The 27631-nt window shown below is 40.0% G+C and overlaps 3 protein-coding genes across 5 annotated transcripts in view; 2 read left to right on the forward strand and 1 right to left on the reverse strand.

Moving 5' to 3' along the window:
- Nucleotides 1–4587, forward strand: part of LOC111865343 (splicing factor 3A subunit 1) — a 40971-nt gene extending 36384 nt beyond the window's left edge. The window contains exons 13-16 of the mRNA XM_023853271.2: nucleotides 730–846; nucleotides 944–950; nucleotides 1065–1252; nucleotides 4201–4587. Coding sequence (XP_023709039.1) covers nucleotides 730–846; nucleotides 944–950; nucleotides 1065–1252; nucleotides 4201–4302 — 414 coding nt within the window. The 3' untranslated portion in view covers nucleotides 4303–4587. The remainder of the gene's footprint in view (nucleotides 1–729; nucleotides 847–943; nucleotides 951–1064; nucleotides 1253–4200) is intronic.
- A 4633-nt stretch (nucleotides 4588–9220) lies between these two features.
- On the reverse strand, nucleotides 9221–11843 carry LOC111865342 (DNA primase large subunit). The gene has a single exon (XM_023853270.2). It carries the CDS (start codon nucleotides 11688–11690, stop codon nucleotides 10158–10160), a length of 1533 nt encoding a protein of 510 aa, XP_023709038.1. The 5' UTR covers nucleotides 11691–11843; the 3' UTR covers nucleotides 9221–10157.
- Nucleotides 11844–12036: 193 nt separating this feature from the next.
- Nucleotides 12037–21501, forward strand: LOC111865338 (BTB/POZ domain-containing protein 17). 3 transcript variants are annotated; one of them, XM_033751782.1, is made up of 8 exons: nucleotides 12037–12707; nucleotides 12862–13011; nucleotides 13097–13237; nucleotides 16146–16325; nucleotides 17856–17975; nucleotides 18871–19007; nucleotides 20106–20338; nucleotides 20424–21501. In XM_033751782.1, exons 2-8 carry the CDS (start codon nucleotides 12892–12894, stop codon nucleotides 21053–21055), a joined length of 1563 nt encoding a protein of 520 aa, XP_033607673.1. In that variant the 5' UTR covers nucleotides 12037–12707; nucleotides 12862–12891; the 3' UTR covers nucleotides 21056–21501. The 3 variants fall into 3 exon arrangements, with proteins under 3 accessions (XP_033607673.1, XP_023709023.1, XP_023709022.1); XM_023853255.2 differs by having other exon boundaries at nucleotides 12038–12707; nucleotides 12846–13011; XM_023853254.2 differs by having other exon boundaries at nucleotides 12039–12707; nucleotides 12885–13011.
- The last annotated feature ends 6130 nt before the right edge of the window (nucleotides 21502–27631 follow it).

Consider the following 27631-nt stretch of genomic DNA (forward strand, 5'->3'; position numbering starts at 1 on the left):
TGATGACTCGCCTATTATGAGAGCGCTACATTACCGCCACGTGCCGCTGGGGAGGTAGGGGTCCTCCGTTGCGCAACATGTCACAATACTATTCAACCCTTGAAGACTCCTGTAAATATCACACCTCTTTCCATTGCTGCTGCATTTAGGTGACAAAATATCCTTGCTGTTGCAGTGTTATCTTATTTTCAGATGATTTTGGTATATATGAGTAAATAAAGTGCATCATTGGTCAGACAAAGAGTACAGTAGAGCATCAGGCTGCCATCTGTTGATGACAATACACAGCATATTAAACACTCACCCAGATATAACGGACAAAATCTGGCTGTATGTACAGTTGTGAATTTTTAGAGATGTTGAGGCACTTATAAGGTTTTGTAATTAGAAAACTATTTAAAATAAAAATAACCCCAATATAAAAACATTTATTTAATCATGTTATATGTTTCTGTTTATTGCATGTACCGGCTGTGTATTCTATGGCGTACTTTTATGAATATCCCTTCACTCGATTTCATTGAACATCGACAATAATGGACACCCTGTCCCCCCTATTAATCTGTTATAATGAGAGTTTACTGTACTAGCACAATCTAAGCATGAAGCTCAAAGCAGTCCATTCTTAAAAACATTTCAGAGACATGGCACCATCATTAAGACAGAGTTAACAGTCCTGTCTCAGGGATGATGCTGTTCAACATTGCATTAATCAGTTATAATTTCCAGGGTCCAATGAAACATCCTGCAGATATGAATACATCAGCAGATGATGAGCCTGCGAGCAAGAAGATGCGAAGCGAAGAAACACTGATGCCTGAAGCACAGTTCTTGGTTAAGTACAAGGTACACATACATGGCTTTCCCAGGATTTGGGTCTGTGTTGTTACTGCTTAGTTGGCCATCCTCAGCATGTACAGGCTTGTGACAAGGTACTGTAGAGCAGCCCTGTCCAACTCGGCGCCCGTGGTATATTTTTCTGGCGCCCTCCGTAACCACATATAATTGAGCCGATTTTTAATATTAATTCAAATTGTAAGAAGATACATTTTTGAACGTCTGAGTACTGTTAAATATTTTCGAAAAATTTTATTATTATNCTGTACCTAACATGAGTGAGAAACCAGAGTGGCGATTGAAAGGCCAGTTGCTAACTCTGACACTGCCATTATCGGATACAGTGTCTGTTATAAAGGCAAAAATCCACGAGGAGACAGGCATGCCTCCTGGAAAACAGAAGCTGCAATGGGAGGTACGTGTATTCATTAAGTAAAGTATGGGCCACATATTACCATGATACTTGAACACTGATCTTCTGTGATGTTACACCATGTAGTCTGGCAGGAAAGTACTGGCATTTCAGAGTAACATGCTGTGCCGTCTTCAAGGTAGAGTGAGCTATGTGGGAAAACGAAGGTACAGATGTATAGAAGGAAATTGAGGCCTCACCCACAGCTTGATTTCATTCTTTCCTTTACCTATATCCTGCCCTGCGCATTATCAGGTGCTAGGTCACTATGGCACTGTGGGATGTCTGTTCCGGTAGCACACAGAGAGAACCTCATAAATTTTTGTAACATTTATTGCTGTTGGAAGAGTGTACAGATGAGGAAGCAGGGGATGCAGTAACCGGTAAGGTACTGTGTAGCCCTGAAAAGGGCCATAACTCTAAGGCAGGACATGCCTGTTGAATGCCGGGCGAAGTTCCAGCCACAGCAGGCTGGCTTGCAGTAGGGACTTCAGTCTTTCTTGGGTCGGCAGCTGGTCGACTGCAAACCTGCCATAGGGTGGAAAGCACTGGCAGTGAAATTCCCAGTGAGTCTAGGCAAGCACTAGCAGTCAGCTGATGATGATGCTGCTAGGAGACTTGCTATTGCTCTGTGCACTCCAGGTGAGATGTCTTGACATGAGAGTAGCTCCGACTGACTGACTAGTGTCCCAGAGGTATGCATCTTTTTTTGCTGTCACTAGCAACGCTTGACCCAGTGGACATTGGCACTGCTGTGGTCTGCACTGATTGCCTAGTGTTGTGGTAGGCTCCCACATAACGTAAAATTTTGTTGATAGCACTCAGAATTTCCTTCCCTCTTATATTGTTTTCTAGAGCCTTTCATTGATTCCAGCATCAGTCCTCCATTCCTCTCCCGCCTGAGTTTAAGCTGCACAGCAGGTTGGTCTCCCAGTAATATGCTAAACTGGCATTCCAGAGGTGCTCAGTTTAAATCTTGTCAGGGATGGATGCTGACTATCCTGAGTGAAGTTTTTTCTTAGGTTTCCTTAGTCCCTGGAGACAAATTTTGGTACAATACTTTGATGAGGCCATGACCACTTCCTTCCCAACCCTTTCCAGTTCATCTGTCCTACCAGCTGACAGTGTGTTGTGGGTACTGTCAGCATCATAAAATAAACCACAAAGAAACTACAATTATGTTAAACATTCATCCCTTCACCCCTTCTGTTTCATTCCTCATTCTGCTGTATTCCTTTCCCATCATCCTATTGTCATTGCGGGGGTTCGCGGTAGTGTAGTAGGTTGAGGCATGGTGTTACAAGCTGGAAGGTTGCGAGTTTGTGTCCCGATGAGGTGAATTTTTTTCAATTTACCTAATCCTTCCAGCCGCACTATGGCCCTAGGGTCGACTCAGCCTCTAACAGAAATGAGTACCAGAATTCTCCCTCGGGGGTAAAGGGCGGCCGGCGCGTAAGGCTGACAATATTACAGCCATCTGTGAGCCGATTTTCTAGACGATGTGGGAGCCTCAACCTCTCACAACCCTATGGGCCTTTGCGGCCTGTTACAGGGATAGCTTTACCTTATTGTCATTCCTCTCCCCATATCCTAGCAGTGGCAGAAAATAGTTCACAGTTTTCATGACACCTAGCACCGGAGCATCAGGTTTTCCTGAAGCATGAAAGGAACTTATCAGTATTTATGTGAAAATGTTTCAGTTCTCTGTTAGTTTCTGAACTAAAATTTCTCACCTGAGGTATTATTTTCTATGGCTTCTTAGGGTTGGCAATGACTCCTAGATGAGTAGGAAACCTGTGCAGGCCTCCCAATGTCTGAACCCACATTTTTTCATGCAGCTTACTTTTCTGTGGACATGGCAGGTTTCTCTGAAATGTCAGTACCTTTTACCAGACTACACATTGCCGCATTCCAAAAGATGGTACTCTTCAGCTTTTGCACTTGGTTAAACACACCTGAAGATGACAGAATTTGGCCAGGAGAAGTAGGGTGAAAATGGTTTTGTTGAATAGATTAATAAAATGTGGAATTGTATTGTGTGGTTTTATTGATTCGACATACGTAGTGTGTTCAAAAAGTATTGAACCTTTGGTTGGCAGAAATACATTTATTGATTTGGAGGTACAAAACCCTAATCCCCTTAAAAATAATCTCCTTGGTAATGCACACACTTCTCCCAGCACTTCCGCCATTGTTGGAAATACTTCTGGAACGCGTCTTTTGGAATGGTGATCAGCCGGGCCCTCGCATTCCGCATGATGTCTTCTCTTGACTCAAATCGGGTTCCTTTCAGCGGCATTTTCAGCTTGGGAAATTGCCAAAAGTCACACGTAGCCATGTCGGGGGAGTAGGGAGCCCGACGAACCACAGGGATGTCGTGTTTGGCAACGAAAGTCTGAATCAGATGTGCAGTTTCGGTACGAATTTCGCAGACACTCGCTTCATGCCAAAATCTTCGGTCAAAATTGAATGTACCAATCCAGTGCTTACCCAAGTCTCATTCGCAAGTTCTTGGACTGTGATACGACAGTCCCCCATGACCAAAGTCCGCACTTGCTCAATGACATTCTCATTTTGGCTTGTTGAGGGTCTGCCTGAACGCGGTTCGCGAATGGTTTCCACTTGGGTATCGCCAATCTTTTGGCAAAATTTGATGCAATATTGCTGCTCATGTTGTTCCGTCATTTTACACCTTACTGGAATCCGACGAGCGCTCACTACACGTCGTCACTCATAGGCCGACTGCCAGCGACTGACGCTTTCTTCGGGCGTGAAAAAATTCACGACTGCGCATGAATGTCCCCTCCACATCTCCACCGAAGGGAGCCTCCCGCGCTTCATTGGTTTACGCAGGAAAACAGAAGGCTCGATATTTTTTGAACACACCATGTACATGATGGTAAGATTCAGTGGTAATAACGACATTTTGAAAATTCTTGTTTATGTTACAGGGTTTGTTTTTCAAAGATTCAAATTCCCTGGCATATTACAACATTATGCCTGGTACAATCATCAACTTGCAACTGAAGGAAAGAGGTGGTAGAAAGAAATAAACGTTATCATCAGATATTCAAAATGTATGTGTTAAATCTCTTTGTATGGAGAGGCACAAAGTATGTAACCTTTTATTTTTAGCATGTAATTTTATATGATTAAGCTTGGTCTGTTTCATTGATTGTATATCGTGATATACATTTTCACACTTAAGTTCCCTCACAGATATGTAGCTCATGATTTAATTTGTATTCATGCTGAAGTGTAGCATCAGTATATTCTGTGAAGGTAGCTGTTCAGCTGTAGAAGGGAAGCATTCTTGAAAATAAAAAGTGTATAGTTCATGTTTTGAAGTATAGTCCCTTATACAACTTAACGATCACACATAAATGTTTATTTTATATATGATCTATAAATACATTGATTTTTCCCTTCCCTTCTCCTAATTAAAAGTTCATATATAAAATTATATAAGCTACCATCACTAACAAATTGAAACAGATGACATAAACTGCTCTAACCCAGTCTGGAGAAAATACAGTGCAACCTTGTTTTTATTGGAATTCTTAAAATTAATAAAAATTCATGTTCTAACAGACACTTTCAATATGCAAAAATGGTTGAAATGTTGAACCACTCTCCCCCCCCCCACCACCGCCTCATCTCTCTCATTCTTCTCTTCACTCGCAGTACGCGTACCGCTAATCATACTTCCTCTACTAGCACATCAGAAGATAGAATTGTCACGTTCGCATGCTCCCCAAGGTGTTCATGGGGTATCCAAGCATTTACAGAGGAGATGATTATATATGCAGGCTTTCAAAACAACCAATAACAGTATTTAATAGCCAACATAACAAGGAAACTGACACACAATATTCAGAAACAAATAAAGGCATAAAACCCTTTAGGGTGAGGCACAACCGAAAATAGCGATTGCCCAAGTAATCACATATTATGGACAGTTGTAACAAGTAGAAACCCAAAACTGCCCCACTTGCCCCAGCCATGTTAGGCCATCGAACAGGTTACACCAAAATTTGGCAAAAAAAAATAATAATAATATAAAAAAAAAACAGTCGCAACTACCCTGGAATCAAGAATATTCTGTTGTGACCATGGGCAGCCTTACCCTTACCAGCCAGACTGAAGACTCCAAATATAATTTAGAATTAAAAAGTATGAAACAGAATTTCAGTTCCAAGTCCTCCAGCTGCCGGTAAGCAACCACTCACGAGTAGGTCTATCTTCAGACTGTTGGCACACCTACTCCCTTCCGAGACAATCATGGAGAGGGAAGGAAGGTCATGTGGTCAAGATAGGTAGAAATAACGGTAAAGAAGTCAGCATAATGTCAGTGGGGATGGGGGTTAAGGAATGGCAGGATGCCAGGATCCAACACACATGAACCAGCTGAGTACAGCATGGCTCAATGTGTAACTATAAGTCTTGTAACCCTCACTTCTAATTGCATATAACATGGCACTAAGGCATAAATAATAATGTAGGTATGGCAATATTTCTTCTTTGAAGTGGGTGAAACGGGATTTGAAAATAACAGAATAGGTCACCGTTCTCATCGTTGGCAATATCTGAAGCATGAAGATATTATTAAAAGTTACATAACCTCTTCTACTCATAAACGAGCACTAACTAGGTGGTACTGTCCTTTGTCAGAAGTTCTGCCCACTATTTGCTGCATTGAAAATAATCACATTGACTTGTATCGAACTGGAGTAACAGACATGATGAGCTAAGCAGTTTGAATTGCTCTGACAAATAACGTGCAGTATGTTACAGGTTGTTCCGAACAGCGCGTTTTGAATACAAACATTACATGACTGTAAAACAAATGTAATGGCACATAAACTCACAACTATTTAATTTTCTGATATATTCAAATGAATACGTTTTTTTTAATGCTAGTGGGGTGAGACTAAGTCCCTTGTACTGCGGTCACTTCTGGCCTATTGTACCAGCTCCAGATGATAGGTGAGGGTGATTGTGGAGCAATTGGTGGAATGAAGATTGGCAGGGGAAACCGAAGTACTCGGAGAAAACCTGCCCCAGCGCCACTTTGTCCACCACAAATCAACTTGACCAGACCCAGGATCGAACCCAGGCCGCCGCGGTGGAAAGCCAGCGACTAACCGCTTGAGCTATGGCACGGTCCTAATGAATAAGTTACCGCACTCTTAATGTAAAAAACCCCAGTAGCTGGTTGAGGCACAATGCTACAAGCTGGAAGATTGTGGGTTCAAGTCCCAATGAGGTGAATTTTTTCAATTTATCTAATCCTTCCAGCCTTGACCTCTCACACCCCTATGGGCCTTCATGGCCTGTTACAGGGACAGAGTTACCTTTTTTCCCTTTCACTAGAACAAAGCTAGGCACACTCAGACAAGGATAAATTTGATTGTAATAAAAGGACTCTTTTTACTTTTGTAATCAAAATGTCAGCCATGACAGTAGTACAGGTAAAACACATAAGTCATCAGCATAATCCCACCTGTATTATTTACTGTACTGTTTTTAAATCAATATTCTTTAGAGAGCAAAAAAGTCCTGTCTGTCCCTCTGTATCTGACCTAGCATTAGTGCCAGAACTGTCAGACAGCAGCTTGGCAGTTTCAGTTCATAGTCATATCAAAGCCTATTTTATACAAGGTTCATCAAATTTTGGTGAAATTGTCTATGAAGTTTTGCATGTTAGGTGAGCCATGACAGTGAAGCAATTTGACTGACATTCAGATATTGATACTGTGCATTAATTAAAACTCTTAACCAAATGATTGGAAAGCTGGGATAGCCCAATCAATATAGCAGTGGGCTACGGGCTGATTGGCCAGGGTCTGATTCTTGGAAGGGGCAAGAGATTTTCCTGTACTCCACAGTGTCCAGACTGGCTCTGGGGCTCACCCAGCCACCTATCCAGTGGGTAACACGAGCTCTGTCCTTGGATATGATGCAACCACTCACCTCCATATAGGGCCAAGATCAAGAATGGTGAAGGTATACTTTCATGGAACATTACCCTTTACTTTTAATGAAGTGTTATTTACTGGAACATATGTGAACACGCATTTTCTGTGATTAAATTGAATAATTGGCACGTATTTTTTATATACCCTATATTTTCCCTGTATATAAATTGGAGCCATGAGCCACTTAGTTTCAAGATACTGAAGCAGTTCTTAAGCAAACCATAAGTACACTGAACAATATATATGTGGCCCATGAAACAAGCTGGTGTGGCCTAGCAGCCAGGGTAATAGAGAAAGATGATACAATTTGTATCTACAAGCCAATCAAAAAACCCCATTCTTTCAAAAATTGTATTGTAAAATGTATTAAATTATTATAAAATTACAATAGAACTCTGTACATTACATGTGAATATGCATTTCATATTAGGCTAATACAGTTTGTCACACTTGTACATAACACAGCCATTCAAAGTGAAGTCAAATCTGGTATTGATGTAAAAAGTAAAGCTATCGCCGTAACAGGCCGTGAAGGCCCATAGGGTTGTGAGACGTTGAGGGTCCCACATTATCGAGACAATCGGCTCAAAGATGGCGGTAAGGTTGTCAGCCTTACGCGCCAGCTACGCTTTACTCCCCAGGAAAATTATTTAATTCCTGGTACTCATTTCTGTTAGATGCTGAGTCGACCCCAGGGCCATAGTGTGGCCAGAAGGATTAGATCAATTGAAAAAATCCAACGACCTCATCGGGACTTGAACCTGCGACCTTCCAGCTTGTAGCATAGTGCCTCAACCAACTACGCTTCTGCGTGCCCCTCTGGGATTGAAGACCTTAATAAAATTTACTCCTAATTAAATCACAAAATTTGGATAACCAGATTTACAAGACTTATCAAGTGTAGCCAGTGGAAAATTCAGGCTGTAGAAATTTACTTATAACAGTCTTAGTTGTCCATTTAGTGTAGTAAAATTCAGCTGTGTCATGAATATGCTATACTGAGGTTATATGGATCAACACCATCTGTTATGTCCCTTGAGTTGTTACTCTTCCCTATCCAGCATACATCACAATATTCTCCTTAAATGATACAGCCATTCTCTTCACAGGAATGTTGGTAATGATAACCTGGACTAAAAGCATTTTGGGTCGTTCTGACATAGGCCAGAGGGGTCGGGAGCAGAGCAACAGTAAGCAGAATGTGGGTGTGCTGGTCATCATGTGACTTATTGAAAATTTAGTTAAGAATTATTTGACTACACAAACAGTTTGAGGCACAGTTTTAAAAATGTTGTAAATGTTAGTTTTGGTATGTCTCTACAGTACGTATCAAGAGAATTACAAGAAATATTCTAAAACATTTAGTTGCCATATTTGAATTACTTCCTTTAAATATTGTTTTTCCATGTGAATATTCTGGCAAAAGAAATATTCTAAAACATTTTGTATACTTCCTTTAAATATTGTTTTTCCACATGAATATTCTGGCAAAAGAAATATTCTAAAACATGTTGTATACTTCCTTTAAATATTGTTTTTCCACGTGAATATTCTGGCAAAAGAAATAGTGGATGCTGCTTACACACATACAAACTCATAAAGAACTGGAGCCTAACAAAATTATTACATCACATCTACAGGAGCAATCTGTTTCCAGAATAAATACCTGCTGGTACAGTAAGTGTTCAGATTGTGGTGTCCTGGACTGTGATACCATGGTCTCATTGGATACCAACATTTTGGAGGAACATACTGCCTCCATCTTCAGGGTCTCATCACACTCCAACTGGCGCACATGGTAGCATAGTCTGTTGAGACACTACAAGCTGAATGAAGGTCATGGGTTTGATACCCAGTGAGGTCACTGGATTTTTCAATATACCTAATCCTTCCAGCCACACTATGGCCCTGGGGTCGACACAGCCTCTAACAGAAATGAGTACCAGGAATCTTTGTGGGGGGTAAAGGGTAGCCAGCGTGTAAGGCTGACAGCCTCACTGCCATCTGTGAGCCTCGATGTCTCACAACCCTAGGGGCCTCCACGGCCTGTTACAGGGATATAGCTTTACCATCACACTCAACCAGGGGCACTTATTTACTGCACAGTTAAGAATATACTCACAGCTTCATTTACAAAGTTGCATCATACAAAATACTGCCCCCCCCCCAAATTTTATGAAATCACATTGATAGCAAATTATACACAAGAATTTACTGCCCCCAAAAATGGGCACAAACTGTACAGCATCAACAAAACTACATGAAGCATCTAATTATATTTCAACTGTCTTTAATATTAAAATCTTTCATTTTAATGGTGTGTAATAGCAACAATTCTTATGTAACCCTTATGAGATGAATTGGAAACATGTTATATTTTATTAATGCTTGCTGCTCTTGGTTTATTGTTGCAAAAAATGTATTTACACCACATGATGATGAGCCACAAGTGAGATAAAACATGTAGTGACTAAAGGGTACATTTTTAAATAACCTATCTGATTTGTATGCAATTACATAACAGGAAATGCACCTGCATGGAGAGGAAGACATGAATCTTGTGAACTGAGAAGAGGTGAGAGCCACAGCAAACGAACACAGAATACTGGCTACCAGATGTCCAAAAATGTTTGACCTCTGCTGAAGTCAACAGTGAACTGATTCCACCGTAAATGGTAGCCTACACAGCTTTGCAAACCACACTGGCTACAAGCAAAATGCCATCACAATCTCGCTATCAGCTTACTGACACAGCACAAGAAATCCCATGCAATAAAGTAAAATACTGAAGAAATTAGTTAACTTACATAATGTATGTCCTACAGAGCAAAGCAGAGAATTTTGGAAACATTTTGTTCACAATTCTGAAGGAAAGGATGTCACATTCACTGTTACTTCCATTTCTATTTGTCAAATTTCATTGCTTCAGCCTACTGCACATCAACATCAATGGACTCTAGCTCCTTATCATCACCCCACAAATCTTCTATTGCAGATGCAGCCATCTTTTTTCCCTCCGGCATTCCCCTTTCAGCCACTCCGTTAACATGTTTACCACTTAAAACATTCTGACTGTCCATGAAGTACTGGTTTGGATGATTGATGTTTACATCAGACTGTATACCATGTGTAAGCTGGAAGTACTTGCCACATGCCAACTGGAAGTGGCCCTGAGAGACATATTCTACCACTTCGTTAATTCCAGCAACTGGAAGTTTCCATGCAAGTAACTGCTGTTTCAGATGTGGTAAGTCACTGTGCCTAAATGGACATCCGTGAGCATCGCCATGTCCCACATTTGACATGATTATCTTAATGCAGCTGTATGGTGTGTAGTTCGTACGTTTCCCTTCCTTACCATAATTATGCCGTATGTTATATGCATACAGCTTCTGAAATTTATCTGCATCAATTTGCTTGGTAAATTCATCTCTCCAGAAACGCAAGGCATCCTCCAACGAAAGTCCTATACCTTTTAAGAATAAACCATACTGCATTCGACCACCATGACGCATATGGTGATTTGAACGTAGATGTTCGTGTAGCTTCCTCATGCATGGAGGAAAGGAATGACGAGAAAGCAGATCAAGCTGGTCCAACTGTACACTGCTAATGTTGGAGTTCTTCAGAGCAGAATATTCTTCACCGGTATAACTGTGATGCAGGTTCTTCAACAGTCGAAAGATACGTTCATCACCCTCCAAAGTGGGGAGCATACGAGCAGTCATTGCCATACCATGAGCCAAATTAGTTCTGAAGACTGTTGATAGTATAGATACCAAGTCGCTACTGGGCACATATGCATACCCACAAGACAAGTAAACTTTTCGAGATCGAACAAGGTCCTGCACGTCAGTATATGGAACACGGTAAAATTCGTGTGCAGCTAAACTGGCCATTGATGGAATCATATATGACGATTCAAACAGACACTCTTTTAACTTTGACTTCTCAGTCTCCGAGATTGGTTCATATTTTAAATCGTTGATTTGCATGAAACGCTGTATTCCTTCAGCACTCAGAGAGCTAAATCGCATTCTGAACAAATCTAGTTCTCTTGAAATAAACCATCGCCTCAAATCTTCTGATCTGCAATATGCAAGACGCAATATAAAATGAGATATATGGTCTCGCTTTCGGGCCTGCAATTCTGACTCTGTATGGCCGCAACCAGTTCCATTTATCAATTTGGCAAAGCTTTTCAATCCCAACTTCTTTAACTCAGTTATAAAAGTGTTTTTCCATTCATCTGAATATTTATTCAGTCCCCGTAAGTTGATATTATCAACTGTCCTCAATAATTTCAACCTTTCTTGTGCTAGACCTTCAAATTCTGCAAGTGAAATACTTGAAATGGGCGGAACTTTGTACAGCTGTAAGTCACTAGGGTACATTTCCACAAGACTGCCCGCTTGGACAGACTGCCTGGACGAAATCGACCTTATCCTTCGAGAATACTCCATTACCAACACTCTTCTCTACTCTAAATTGTTAATACATATATTCACCTCCACACTCACCCGATGGTGCGTACTTGTTACTACTTAAATTGCCTCAGAATGAACGAGAATGAACATACAATGCAGGCAAATAGAACAGTTCCCATTTCGCGCCAATTACCGTCAATCATTGACTTGATCAGGTTTAGACATTTCACGTACCGCAGACAATATCATGAAGATCATGAACGATAGACATATTGTATAATCCACAACTCCAATTATAGCCTTCGACCCTTAGCAAGTACTTCTTATGTACACAACCAGGGCCCCAGATCGTGTACCACCAGCTTTCATACAGCTTTCTTGGACGTAATATCTTATAGTTTGATAAGAGTCAATCGACGATTCAAAAGAAAATATCGCCTTCCTCTTCAGAGTCGAAGTGTGAGCAAATCAAGAAACCAGTAATTAGCAGGCTGTTCTCCTTGCCGCTTGCTGTTTGCTTACTCTTTTACCTTGACGATGGAAGTGACACATTCTTCCGAAACGCCTGCTGAGTTTTATTGGACTACACAGACTAACATCGCAGAAGAAAGAGCTGTCTCCTATAAAGTTCTCGCTTTTTAGATAACATGGCATGGAGTAAAAAAATTATATTGTAGTAAATAGTGAAACTAGTAGACACTTTAGAAACGGAGAAAACGGTTTTGTTTTCATGAAGTGACACTGAGATGCATATGTGTTCCTAAGTCAACTATTTAGTAATCCATGCTTTCAACTGTAACCTGTGGAACTGCTCGCAGGGAAAGGAAAATGTCGCGAGGTTCGTGGAGTGGTGGTGAGAATGTATGGAGATATGGCAGATTGCAATCAAAAGTGTCTACCACTAATGTAGTGACCCGATAGGAACCCGTAGGAACGGATGCAGAAGGTTTATATAGTTGTGGTGGCCGAAATCTTATGAAAGGAAGATTGTACAACTACATAATTGAAACGGAAAACGAATTTTAATATGTACAGAACGCATTTTAAGTTCAGGTAGGTTGTTAACTATTGTTAAGTGTATATTGTTTTTTTTTTGTTATGCTGTGTAGCTTGTGTTATTCTTGTGGGATTGTTGCACAATTCATAGAACTATTATACCGATAAATATCAAATATTTGTTAACCCTGGTAGATATGTGGTGTTGTAGTGGCCTGTATTCGTGCTCCATAGCAATAGAATGTTTCGAGCAGCACCCTCTAGAGACACGCATCATCAGCCTGCTCCTGAAAGAGTGGAAAATAATGGTTCTACGAAGGCAGATAATGGTGCAGCATCGAATTCAATGGGAGATATTGAGGCATGTATGAACTGTATGTAGAACTGTATAGTGTATTCTGCTTGTATAATTTACGTTAAAACCTATTTCATGTTTCTATTTGCAGGTTGATAATTCAGCTACCGTTCTGCTGAAGATTGCCAGTTTGTATGCAGAGCGATTGATGAGTGATATTTGCCTTGTGGTTGGGGGGACAGAATATCCAGCACATCGGCTCATACTTTGTGCTTCAAGTGAAGTTTTTCAGGTATGGAGCTCACCATTTTATTTTATATTTATAGTTTAAACATGCTGGCAGTTTCGTTCCAGTTTCTTTTCTGAAATGCACCGACTAGTTGTGTTGTGTATGGTGGACATAAAAGGATTTCAAAGTGAATAACTACATGGAGGGCAGATTATCCTTAAACTGTTTGCCACAGCTGACAGAACAGTCTTCTCACATAGACCTGTTTTAGCTGATAATTCACATCTAGCTTTTCTGCTGTATTATTTTGTACAAGAGTCTCAAATTGTTGACCCTCTACTTCTAAGCATGCCTCACATTGTAAGAAAATGTTTCCAGGCACATGGCTAAGCTGTTGTATGAGCATAGCAGACAGACATTTCATACTTAATCTTTTCATGAAGTTTCTTGCAAAGAATGTGGATTTTTCACCTGCACTTTTTTTATTTTCAGCATGCCCCTCCATGAACCAGAAGTCACAATTTAAATTGGTTGGTCACAGAGACAGCAGTCCTTGACTTACGACTTGTTCACTAAAGACTTCATATAATGCGTTAATAGAATTATTTGCACCATTGCATCATCTGACATAAAATACCCATATAATTTTTCATCATCAATCAGTTGATCAAAGAACCGTGGCAGTCAACAGCATTTGGAATTTGTTTTGTGAAAAACCACTTGCCCAATAATTTCACATGAAACCCCAACTTTCAAACCATACAGTGGAACTTAATGAACAGCATGAGGATTTTCTGATTGAGCACCAATGTTGGCAAGTTTTTCTTCAGTCAGTATGTCTCTTTTGAGATGTTTTCTTTTCCAGAACGAATTCTGTAGAATGTAATTTTGTTACAGTATTGTAAATTTGGTGCTCTACATGACATTGTACTGTCAGGATACAGAATGCGGCATTTCCTCCTGAAGAATGTTGTACAAAAATGTCTTACATGAATTATTTCTCTTCAGCACTGTTCTTCATTTCTGAACACTTATATTTCACAACACTGGTAGTTGTACTTGTAATGATCTCAAGGACCACTAAACAACTAAATGTGCGCTGCTGTCGACAGCAGCAAGCACTGCATGAACTAATGTGATGTTTCAGTAGCGAGCAGTGGACAGGTGTGAGAGATGGTCAGCCTAAGGATAATTTCTTCTCACTATAAAGTACTACATTTAATGATAAAATTAGGTTTTATGGAAAATTTGTTCAAGATACCTTATTGAATCATAAAGTTTTTATGTTATTGAATAGGTAGCAGCTGAATTGAAGAAACATAATATTTATATTAATGCACTATCTTCACAAACTTTTAGATCTTGTTACATAACCAGCATGGACCTCGTATATGAGTATATCCAAAGTTTATGAAATTTGAATGAGGCAAGATTCAGCTGGCGAAGACTTCCAACTATTCCACTTTTTCCATGAAGTGCAGGGCTCATGATATTGTCCCACGTATCAGTGACTAAAGATGGGGGTTCGGGATTGTAAGAAGTGGTTTATCTACTCCTTATATGCACCACCAATAATTACATGTTGCGTGTGTGTTCATTTCCATGGGAACCTGTTTACAAAGCAGTTGCCTAGCAATAGCTCATTTTATTGTTCATGTGTTTACCAAGCTGTTGCTCAGAAACAGTCGTGTGTTCACCTGTCTCTTGCAGCAATGCCTTTACACAGCACATTATTGTACATTTTTAAGTTATCACTGCAACATATAGAACCTGTTTAATTGTTAGCATTAATCTGGTATTTATCTCTGGTTCATGTTACAGTTTACTGTTACGCAGACCACTATACAGTTTGAGAAACATTTAATTTTATTTATTATTATGCTTTAACTGGGTTTAATAAATGCTTTGAGTTGACTTTATCCAGACTTAGCTAATCATAAATGCTATATATACACTCACTCACTTACTCATCCACTTACTCATGCAAATCAATGAGGCATGGCTAATGTTCCCTTCCTTCATCTGCATTCTGTTTACCTCAACCCAGTTTCTGAGGTTGTCTAAACATTTTTGTATTTCAGCTAGGTTTGCAGATGTGAGACATGGTATGGTTTTTCTTAATCTTCACAGCAGGTTCTATGTCTGCAGAACGGGATTAAAAGAAAAGGTGCCTCAGAAGTGGCCTAGGTCATGAATGGGCTACATAAAAAGCTTTTTTTCCCACTTAGGTTAGTTCACCCAGTAAGACAAGTAGGCTACAGCCTGGACGATGACAGAGAAATCAGAGTTTGATTGCTTGCAGACATGCAACATGTAATTACTGGTGGTGCGTATAAGGAGTAAATAAACCCGTCTCTTCTCCACAGCATCCAGGCTGTATCAAGTGGGTACTGGGGACTTTTTCCCCAGGGGTGTAGTAGCCAGGACGTGAAGCTGAGCTCAATAATGTGTGGACCCGAATTGCCACTCTCCTTTACATCTGACGGCATAATGCATGATTAAGTAAAGGGACAAATTTTTTTACAAGCGAAAATAAGGTTGAACTACTTTAAGTTGTAGAATATTAACATTAGGTACACATGTGGAGGGGTGGCAGTAACGAAAGGAATTATTCGTCTTAGGAAAATGTTACTGGATGCGCTTTGAGAATGATTTTTAATCTTCTTCTAACATGATTTCCATTTTGTTGTGCTCATGAATGGACAAAGAAATTTCCAGAGTCTGCTTTTCTCCTACAGTCTCTCCCTTTTTCAATTTCTTGTCAGCTCTTTCCTCTCAGTACCTGACAGGACCACCACTTTCTTGATTGTCCCTTATGTCTGTCTTTTTCCTTTAAATCAAATTCTGTTGTCTTTCTTTGTGTCCATGTTCTGTCCATCCATTGCTGCAATTGTTTCATATGTAAATTGTTAACAGACAGGCCCCAAAAAGAAGGAATGTGTAGGTGCTGCCATCTAGTTTTGTTGAGCAGGTGATGCTGATGAATCCTGAATGGAGTGAATCACAGGAAAGTAGCGTGGTGCTTCAGGAAACACCAGCATGTGCTGCTATCTTTGGGGATTTTCTTAGGTACTTCTATACCGGTCAGATTCGGATCAACCACCTGAGAGTTATGCCAGTACTTGGCTTGGCTGATAAATATAATGTTAAGGTGAGTGACTTGGCTTACTGACGTAATTCCTTTAGTTCCGAGTGGAACATAGGTCTCCTGTGAAGCTTCTCCATCCTCTCCTCTGGTTTGCCAATGCCTTCACCTCACTCCAGGTCTCTCCCATCTCTGTTATTTCCTCTTCTGTTGTCCTTCTCCAAGTTGTCCTTGGTTGGCCTCTCCTTCTAGCACCCTGGGGTTCCTTTTCTGTCGCGCCAGCTGGTTTCCTTAAAGTGTGCCCGATCCATCTCCATTTCGTCTTTTTAATTTGGATGTCAGTTGGTTCTTGTTTTGTAATCTCCCACAGAGAATTATTTGGTATAGTGTCTGGCCATCTTATGTTTAAAATGCATCTTGGAACACCTATGTACAAATCTTTGTAGTTTGTTCGTGCTTGTTTTTAATATTTCCCATGATTTTATGTTAGTATTAAAAATCCATAATTTAGTTTTCTCTGAAAGATTTTTGTTCCTCCGTGCCTGATATAATTGTATAAAAGCTATATTTGCTGTTTTTATTCTTTGATTTGTGTCTTGATCTGCTGCTCCATCTTGAGCTACTATGCTTCCCAGGTATATAAAACTCTCATTAAGGTGAGTGATATCCATTTTTTATCTGATGGCCAAATCATTTAATCACTGTTACAGGTGGTCAAGCTGTTGTCCATTTATTTTTAATTTTGTTACTTAATGATGCTGTCACTATTGAGACTATATGGTTTCAGTGATAGGGTGATTAATGAATTTTGTGCAGTTGGAATGAAAATTGGCAGGGGAAACTGGAGTACTTAGAGAATATCGCCTCCAGTGCCACTTTGTCCAGCACAGATCCCACATTACCTGAACCTGGATTTAACATGGGCTGCCACAGTGGGAATCCAGTGACTAACCACCTGAGTGTGGCATAGCCTTGGTTTACTGATGAACTAGATGATTGTCATTGTATGTTCTATTTCAAGTTAAAGAGGAAGAGTGATCAGGTATTTTTGACAAAGTTTGCTTTGAAAACATTTTATACAAATAGTGGCATATTGTTAGCCAGTCAAGTTTTAATATCTTGTCGGTGTAGCTGTCTATTTTGGGACTTCACAAGTTTTCAAGGTTAAGTAATTCTGATGAAGTTGTTTTCAACAATTCTATGCTGTTATTTCAGCTGGATTTTTGTGCTAGCATATTATTGTTTTCCTCTGTTTATTTTTATCTGTGGCTTATGTAACAGTGTTGTCAGTTCTTCTTACAGTATAGCATTGCACAGTAAGATGATAGTGAATAATGAATTTGGAAAGATGTGGAAGGAAGAAATAATATTTTGGCATTTGCATGGAAGGACTGCAGAAAATCTCAGGATAGTTGTCATTCATGAGGAAATCAAAAGTGAACACCTCTTGAATATGTTGCTGTATGTGGCAACTTCTGAATGCTCTCTTGTAATAGTATCATTTAAAGGCAGTATTTTTTGTTACATATTTTTGTGTCCCGTTTCTATAGGTTGTTCACGTACCATGTCTGGAATGTCTGTTTCTTCTGGTTTCAGGATCTCGTTAAACTGTGTGTCGAATACATGTGTGAGCACATAGCACATGCCGCTGCAAACAATCAACTTATCTCATGGCTGCAGTATACACTGACATGCGGCCACTATCAGGTTGCCCAGGTATGGCTCCTGGTCATTCCAGTTTGTAACTGAATCCTAACCAATATCAGGATTGTTTCAACAACATAATCTTCTTGTACAGGTCCTCTGTTGGGAGATTTTTCTGTCGTGTTATATTCGGGTGTTGATTCCTGTATATTTGACCTTTACATTCTGTGACCTATTTTCTAGTAATCCATGTAGGAACAGCAGATGGCAGGAGCTTTGTTTTTTTTTTCCATATTGCAGTTTGTTTTTGCACGAATTCATTTGTGACTGCTGAAGTGAGATTGTAAATCAAAAGTATGGGAAAGGGGTAACCCTTATCCTTCAAATTGTGTTTTGTGTTAATCCACCACAGATTAACACACTGAACTTTTTTTGTATGTACATATTAATGGGTGATCTACGTAACTACAAAATGTATTACCATGTTGCTTAACACATTAGTACTGTCAGCCTCAGAAGTTTATTTGTAAACACAAGGCCCAAAGCCTAACCTTAGAATTTGCTCCCAATGACAAACCTGGAAGCATAGGCTCTTGGTTTTATTTGTAAGAATAAGTGTATAAAAACCTAAGGTTAGGCTCTGGTTTTACAAATAAACTTTTACCGTTGGCAGCAACATGACATGACAGATAACATGGTAAATTTTGGAAGTTACCTGGACCACATGGTAACATGTAAGTACCCATTATTTATTTACTTCATATTCACAAACTTGAATAATTGTTACTCAAAGTACAGACATGTTTTAGTCATTACTATACAACTAAGGTTGCTGTTTTCTGGGATGTGACGTGGTGTGGTAGGTAGATACCAGTGTTTCAGAGGAACCTGCTGCTTCCATCGACAGAGTAGCTATGCTGTTGAACAGATTAAATTTTTCATTATGCCGCTTTATTGTTATTTACAGGTGTGCCAGAACTTTGTGAAATGGAACCTGGAGCTTGTGGCAGAAACCACAGACTTTGGCAACTTTGAGCCAGAGATTCTCGTGACTCTGCTTCAACAGAATGATCTTGTCATCCACAATGAAATGACACTCTACAGGTAAACTGAAAAGCATTCCACTGGGTGAGTTGCACTTTCTTCTGTGTATAGCACCTTATTTCTTGATTTGTAAAAGCTGTGAACAGTTTTCTTTGTCCCATGCTCCCTCTGTGTTATGGAATTACGCCCTTTTGGGAATTATGAAATATCTCTATACTCTTCACCATAGCATCCAGACTGGCTATCATGCCCACCCAGCTTTCTGTATGAGGGTTACCAGGGGCTGTAGGGGCCTGAGGCTGCATAGAAGAATATATTTGACACTGTATATGGCCATGCAAGGATTAAGGGGTGTCCGGAAAGTTATAACAGACCTGTGTGTGCTAAGAAACATGAAAACATGGTGACCCAATGCCCATACTTGGCTGAGTGAATTCTTCTTCATTTGGAAGTTTGAAAATAGCTCTCACTCTCCTGAATGTTGTGTTTGCTCCATGGGGCTGTCTCAGTGCAGATGCAGGAAGAGAAAGACTTTGAAAGAAAACAGGATTTGTTCTGTTGTCTGGCAGGAGATCCTGCACTTTTTGTCGTCCGTTTTGGACCCCACACAACCAGAAGCTACAGAATAGACTTCAGATGGTATTAGTGACTTATATCAAGTGGTAATAGCATAAGAAAGCAACTTATGTAAGGTAAAAAGGTAAAGTTGTCCCTGTGCTTAACTAATTAAGCACTACACCATGAAGGTGTATAGGGGAGTGGATGTGTAGAACCACATTTTCATGACCTTGGCACAAGCTGGAGGTGAGTGATCAGATTTATGTCCCTGCTGCTTTACCCCCAGGGAAAGAGCCCCTGGTACCCGTTGGATAGGAGGCTGGGTGTGCCCCAGAGCTTGTCTGGACAACAAGAAGAGAAAATTCTTGACCCTACGGGGACTTGAACTCCAACCCCTCAGTTGTCCAGCCCATAGCCAGTCGCTATACCGACTGAGCTACCCTGGTTCCCTACAATAAATGTAAATTAGGAAAAGAAAATTGAATGTAATTCAAACACTGAAGATGTCTCAAATTTGTGCTGCAGGAAGTTAATATCTCACAATTGATATTCTGAAAACTGTATTTGAAATGACCTCATACCTTTGTGTTCATTTTGCAGTTGTGTAGTTAAGTGGCTGGATCTACAAAAAGAACGGTTATCCCATAATGTAACCAATATGAGTGATGATATAGATGCCCACATGGAGCAGTTGGTAGTAGAGGTGATGTCGCACGTCCGCTTTCCCATGATGTCACCACGGCAGCTTGCCGACCTACTCCTTTCTCCGCTAACAAAGACCTACAAGGAATTCTTTGTGGAACGCATGGCCATTGGGATGGCGTTCCATTCAGGTACAAAGGTTTACAAGTTGAAAGTTGAATACCATTTGTGACAGAATGAGATTTAAATTGTGAATAAATGTCAATTTTAATACAGGTCAGACCCAACTCGTACAGGATGTACTCCAGACTGATGAGGGACGATTGCTGTTCACGCCTCGTCTTTACACAGCCGACACATGGAGCACGTTGCTGTCAGTGGAGAACTTTCTCCTCCTACCTGCGTATCATACTCGTACGCTAGTATTCTCAAGTCGGTCGTCTCTGGCAGAGCATGCTGGCGACCATGCCTGTGAGTGGGTGGTTGATGTGTATCCTAAAGGGGTGTGGTTCCGTAAGTTTTACCTGATTGTTTGGCAGGGAACTGTGGAGATACCAGAAAGTGTGCTGCGTACAGTGCGTCTCTCTGTGATGTGCAGGGACCCTCCTCCAGCAGGTCATACTCGGGTCAAAGTAGGAATCCTAATTCATGGCGTTCAAGATGGTGTTGAACACATCAGGACAGTTATCGAACGTAATCACCATTTTGGAGAGACTGATAATGTTTTGAATTTTGATGACTTGCTGTCATTTGATGAGCTGAATAGTCCTCCAGGAGGGGCATCTACCGGAGGAACGAGTAGTCCGTATTTAGTGGGCCATAACAGGGATGTTCTAAAGTTGCGGATTGTAATAGCTCCGTTAAGTGATCTATGTAGCACCAGGGCACCACCCTTCACAATTAAGTAGCCTCTTTCTATCTGAACCTCCTTTCTATGTCACAAATGAGTCCTGCTTTGTGTTCTTGTGGGTAAGCCTTTTGCTGCTACAGTGTTCTGGTATCACTGGAAATGTTCTGCAAATTAGCAATAGTGCTGATATCTGGTATGCGTGTTGCAAGACTTTAAGGCAGTCATCAGATTTATAATTAGGATTATCAAGCTTTGGATTTAAATTTGATTGCATGTGTTCATTGATGCAATTAAGCAATCCAATAAAAGATCAGGAAATGCAAACATTTATTGAACTTTCTCAAATGAGAGTGCCATACCCACTGTATAAAATAACATGCCTCTACTTGGTTGGAAGTCTTGTAAAGTTACTTTTACTATATTACTTGCACAAAGGAAGTGTTTATGTAATTTGTATTTTATTAAAGGTATGTCAAAAATAAAGTTGTACTTCAGACAATTAAATGATTTACTAATTTCATTTGGTCTGCTGATGTAGTGATGACCTTGCAGCAACCTTTTTAGTCCATGACCACAAATTCTTTATATAAACAAATTTGAATTACATATCCTTTCAACGGATCTAGTGTAATTAAGATTTTGTGAACTTGGAACTCCATGAAAACAGGTGACTATCATGAGGCCCAATTACACAGGGCAGATGGTATATCTTAGCACACTAGACCAGTGTTCTGCAACCTTTTTCTACCTGCGGCACACCATGAAGTATCCATGACTCAACACGGCACACCAAAATGTTATTCCCCTCAAAAACGCATGATATCAGACAATATAAATACGTAACGTGATCAACTTATTACTATAATATTATTATATTGTTATTTTATTATCATTAAACAGAAATCGACTTGTTCATTTATTAACAATTAATGAACTTTAATTCACTGTAGAGTGTAGAAAATACACTTCTATTACTATTAAAGTAATTACAGTAATTCTACTCATACCCTCAATGTGATACTTGTGACTGCGTAGCTGCACACAGGCGACTGATCTGTGGTGGAATCGTTGACAACGCAAGTCTCATTTCTTCATCGATGGATTTGAGCCGCTCCCTCTTTGATGTCTTAATTTCAGTTAATGTCGAGAAGCCCAGTTCACAGAAATATGTAGTTGAAAATGGCAATAACACATTAACTGCCATCTTGGAGATAGCCGGATATCCACTGCTTATTGACACTTCGAGAAGTTTTAGTTTCAATATTCTCTCTGCTTTTAAATCTATGAATTCCTCTTGTATATTAATCGGAAGATGTTCTGAATTCACAACAAATGGATCATGAACCCAGGCGAAATCTTGTACACTCTCTCCAAAATACTTATTGAATTTCTACTGCAGCATTTCTAACTCCTTTAATTGTGTCTCCATCACCACTTTATTGCAGTCAGCAAGTGGCCATACAGTCAGGGGACATCTCAAACGACCCATCTGTAATTCTCTAACTAGCAACCAAAATTTGCGAACTACTTCAGAGCACAGCTGTGATAGAAACGAAACAATTNATATCCACTGCTTATTGACACTTCGAGAAGTTTTAGTTTCAATATTCTCTCTGCTTTTAAATCTATGAATTCCTCTTGTATATTAATCGGAAGATGTTCTGAATTCACAACAAATGGATCATGAACCCAGGCGAAATCTTGTACACTCTCTCCAAAATACTTATTGAATTTCTACTGCAGCATTTCTAACTCCTTTAATTGTGTCTCCATCACCACTTTATTGCAGTCAGCAAGTGGCCATACAGTCAGGGGACATCTCAAACGACCCATCTGTAATTCTCTAACTAGCAACCAAAATTTGCGAACTACTTCAGAGCACAGCTGTGATAGAAACGAAACAATTGTAAAACGCGGGATCTCTACTCTTCAAACGGAAGAAGTGACACTATACCGACTTATTTTTTAAATATTTATAAATTTAAATGAAGTCCAACAATCGATGGGTGCATCGTTACAGGAAGAAAGTCAAAGTTGAAGAAACTCTAATTCTAACAAAGAAGGGCAAATACCAAAACAGCGTTATAAAAGACAGGAAAACTCATGCTAATCCCTGCAGGTTTAGGGAAAAGTACGTACACAGAACATGCGGCAAGCATATCAGAAAGCTGCTTAGATGCGAGAAAAATAAAAGTAAATCAATAATGAAAATTATGATATAACAACAACTGTGAGCAGATAATTTTTGTTTCATTTCTTAGAATACAACATTACTGTATATAAAAAATCACAGCATGTAATAAAGAATAAACAAGCATCATCTTATTTAATCAGTGCAGTGGCTGTGAATAAAATACAAGCATATGAAACACGGTAACTGCGATAAAATAAAACGAATAAAATTCTACAATTAATTTCTTACAACAGGTAAAAGTTCGTGGCACAGCTTTCACCTTTTGACGGCACACTGGTTGCGGAACACTGCACTAGACTGTAGTCAGTCATGGTGCAAGCACTCTTTAACACCCAGCCAACTAATCTGTTATATTTGTTCAGGGTGCCAGCTAAGCTGAGAAGCTCTGATCAGCCTTCAACAGAAATTGCTTCCTGCTTGGAATAACTGTAGACTAGTCACATGAGGGTGTTGATGAAATTCTGGCATTCTGTTGGCTGGTCATTGAGGAGCCCCAACACTCTGCCATCTGTGTGCAATGTAGGTTAACATAGAAGGCAAAAAAGTCAGATGCAGCAATTTAATATTGGGAAGCCAACTGCTAAGCATGTTTCTTGCTGTTGTGGGCAGAGGTAGGGGTAGGATTCAAACTGAATTCCACTGAAGTACATCTGTGTTTTGAGCGAGTGACTCCATTAGAACTGTGATTGGGTTATATACAGCATGGATCAAAAATCTCATTCAGAGTGTTCCAGAACTTTTGAAGCTACATTCCAAAGGGATTTTCATATAGGTTAAAATGTTGCAATTATTTCGTGAAATATATTTCTGTCAGTAACGCAACAGAATTCTTTGTTTGCATGTTTCAAACATATGTGGTCACCATCAGGTGTCTGCTTCTATGCTAAACTGCCTTACTGTGCTGCATGTCACAATTGCATGTGGCTAGTTATTGGTACACCTTAATAAAAATTGCAAAATAATTTTAAAATAGGTCATCCTTGTTAATTTTAATAAAACCAGTTAATTCCAGTCTTCTTTTGGGACCTATTAGCACAATCTTCAGAGGTACGGGTGTGTTCGTATTTCATGTAGTTCATGGGTGTTGGTGTGAATGTTGATTTCTCATACATGTGTCCCTTTGGCTGTAGACCCATCACCCAGCTTATGTACAAGTAGTTGCATTGTTTACCTGGTATATATGAAATAATGAAGTAATTGATATATTGGTGCAGCATGATGCTTAAATACAATATTAAAAGTTGCATTTTGGGTGTATATGTCTGGTGAAGAGCAACTGTGATTTCTAAATGTCAGACAAGTACCGAACGAGTTGGCGGAATCAGTAACATTTCTGAGTTTTACTTGAGAGATCACTGTGGGTTCTTCTACCAGCCTTCATTCTTGTGGTGGTTAGGGGTAAAAGACTTGACCCTATGGATGCACCCACCTCAGAAATGAGTTCTGCACCCTTATCTGAATGGACAGAGGCCAGAAGGATGAACATAGAATCAGTCCAGATGTGTGGGGCAGACTATTTCCTTCACATTGTTCTCTTGTGGCTTGTGACACCAGGTGGTCTTGTAGGAAGATACCAACATGAGGTCTCCATCTTGAATGGAATCTTCCTGATTGTAGCATGTTACTCTGAATTGTAAGTATCTGTCTACAAGAGTAGGTGATGTCACAAAACAGAAGGCTCCAGATCTTGAAGTCACTGCTGTGAGAACATCAAAACTCAAAATCCTAGTTATCAATATCATATCTCAGAATGTTATCAAGAATATGATTATATAATTTATACATGTGCTTATCATCAGGTGGCTGTTATATCAGAGATGACTCAGCCTCAGCTTGCCTTGGTGATAAAGCTAAAGTCACTTCTATGCTGCTTTAAAAAACTAGAGCCTATTTCAACTTTATTGCCCCCCCCCCAATTAATTAATTTAGCTGTAGTTTGGAAGCTTAAGACTTATTTAAGCCAATCACACAATCACAGTAGATGCTCAGTCTAAGGTATGAACTGTCTTCGCTTGCTCAAATGCTGGGATTGTGGGATCGAATCCCACTCAAGGCATGGATGTCTGTGTACGTTTATTCTGTGTGTAGGTAAGAGGCCTTGAGATGGACTGATCCCTGTCCTACTGACTGTGTATGGGATTAAGGAACTGAAAAAGTGGCCAAGGTCCAACAGGACTGTAGAACCATAGGTAGGTGGGTGGGTGGGTAGGTAGGGTACGTAGGTAGAAGTCTTGCTTAATTTGAATTTAATTATTTGTATGATGTTGGAAGAAGAGATGAGTTGTATTTTTAAAGCAACATCTATGACCAACATAATTATACAATAACATGTTTTAATCCCTAACATGTACTATGGAAATATTTTAACTTAAAATGAGGAATACCATACAGCAGTACTAATGTGGACTGTAGGAGAGAGCTGTGGCCTGGATTAGGGAAAAATTTGGACAGTTAAGGAATGCTAATGATCATGTGTTAATGAAATGTCAATACTTACCTTCTATTTAAGTCAACGTTGCATGATCCCTGAGCATAGTACAGAAAGCAATCTGCTTACATCTGACGTGCTTCTAAAACTTGTACAGTGAGTATTGAATCTGAAAGCTTATCTTTGAACAGTTGGCCAAAGGTCAGTAGGTGAGAAAGTTGGATTCTATTACTCTTTCCAAAAACTTTTGGGGCCCTGGCATGAAAACAAACCAGTCAGCAGTCTTGTGTGTGTTAAGAGTGTGGACAAGATAGTCCCAGCTGATACCTGAATGGGCTGATGGTTAGGCCTTCAGATTTGTGCTGGTAACTGTACTTCCAAAGTCAATGTCAGAGCCAGAATGTGTGGTAGGTGATCTGCATGGTACATGTGAAACGCCAGCTTCAGCAGCCATGATTTTTGTGATTTAGGTGCCAGCAGCTAAATTGTCAAGAATTCTTCTTTATCCACAGTCCTCAAAGCAGGATGGTTTGTTTCCCTGCACTGTATCAGATGCCATTATCAAAAGAAGGTAACGCTATCCCTGTAACTGGCCGTGGAGGTTCGTAGGGTTGTGAGACGTCGAGGCTCCCACTTTTTTCAGACAGTTGGCTCACAGATGGCAGTGAGGATGTCAGCCTTACACGCTGGCTGCCCTTTACCCCCAGGAAGATTCCTGGTACTTATTTCTATTAGAGGCGGAGTCAATCCCAGGGCCAGAAAACAGCTGGAAGGATTAGGTCAATTGAAAAGACCAATGACCTCACCAGAACCCACAACCCTTCCGGCTTGTGGCATAGTGCCTCAACCAACTACGCTACAGATGCCCCTAGTACTTGCCATTATTCATACTTAAACACTTTTACAGTTGAACCTCCATTTAGTACTCCCGGATTTAAGAGTTCGCCTTTTTTAACATTTAATGTCAATGATTCCAAATCAATAAAAGTAAAGGTACTTAACTAAGTAAGCACTAAGCCATGAAGGCATACGGGGGAGTGGATGTATAGACCCAAGTTTTCTTGACCTAGGCACTTGTTCGAGCTGAGTGGTCAGCTTCAAGCCCCGGCCTCTTTACCCCTGGGGAAGGAGCCCCTGATACCCACTGGATAGGAGGTTGGGTGGACCGCAGAGCCACTCTGAATGATATGTAGACATGGCACCACTGGGACTCGGAACTCCAACCCCTCAGTCATCCAGCCCGTAGCCAGTTGCTGTCCCAGCTCACTCCAGATCAATAACCTCAGTGTTAAATTACCTCGATTTAAAATTTTCCTCAGTTTAGTATTCATATCCGCAGCCTCTCGAAGAAACCTTAAATGGGGGTTTCAATGTATTTCAGAATGACAGCACAAAAAGTGTTCACTGCATAGGTGGCAAAAAGGAACTTGATGTAGCAGTAACACTCTACACTCATATTCATGAGGTGCCTAGTTCAAATCTCAGTTAGGATACTGAATGCCCTGTCCGGTTTTGTAGTTCTCATCTGTACCTGCAGGCATATGCCGGACTACTGCATTGATCATGTCACATTCACTTCTAATCTCTTCCAGTTTGTCAGTCATCAGTCATTCTACCGTTCTAGTAGTAGTAGTCTAAGTGAGAATAAAAATGCTCATTAGTCCCAGACTAGTTGCATTGTTAGGACATTAAAAAAATCTACCATTGACACCTTGATGCTGACAATACTGTAAAATGGTACATGAAGAAATACTGAACAAGCATGACCATTCATTACATGGTAGCTAGATTAATGGAGTTTGGATTAGCAACGTATACTGTGAAACTAAGTTACAGATTAAATAAATATGAAAAAAAACGTTTATACAAAATTCTACTGCAGTACTTGCACAATACTTGTAACACAGAGAATACCGTACATATTGGCAAGATGGTGTTTCCATGTGGGAATTCCTTCCCAGCTAATCTCAGGAAATTTGTATGTTTTTTGGAATCCTGAGTAAAATCAGTAT

This window comes from Cryptotermes secundus, unplaced genomic scaffold (genome assembly GCF_002891405.2).
Source record: "Cryptotermes secundus unplaced genomic scaffold, Csec_1.0 scaffold17, whole genome shotgun sequence".
NCBI classification, from domain to species: domain Eukaryota; kingdom Metazoa; phylum Arthropoda; class Insecta; order Blattodea; family Kalotermitidae; genus Cryptotermes; species Cryptotermes secundus.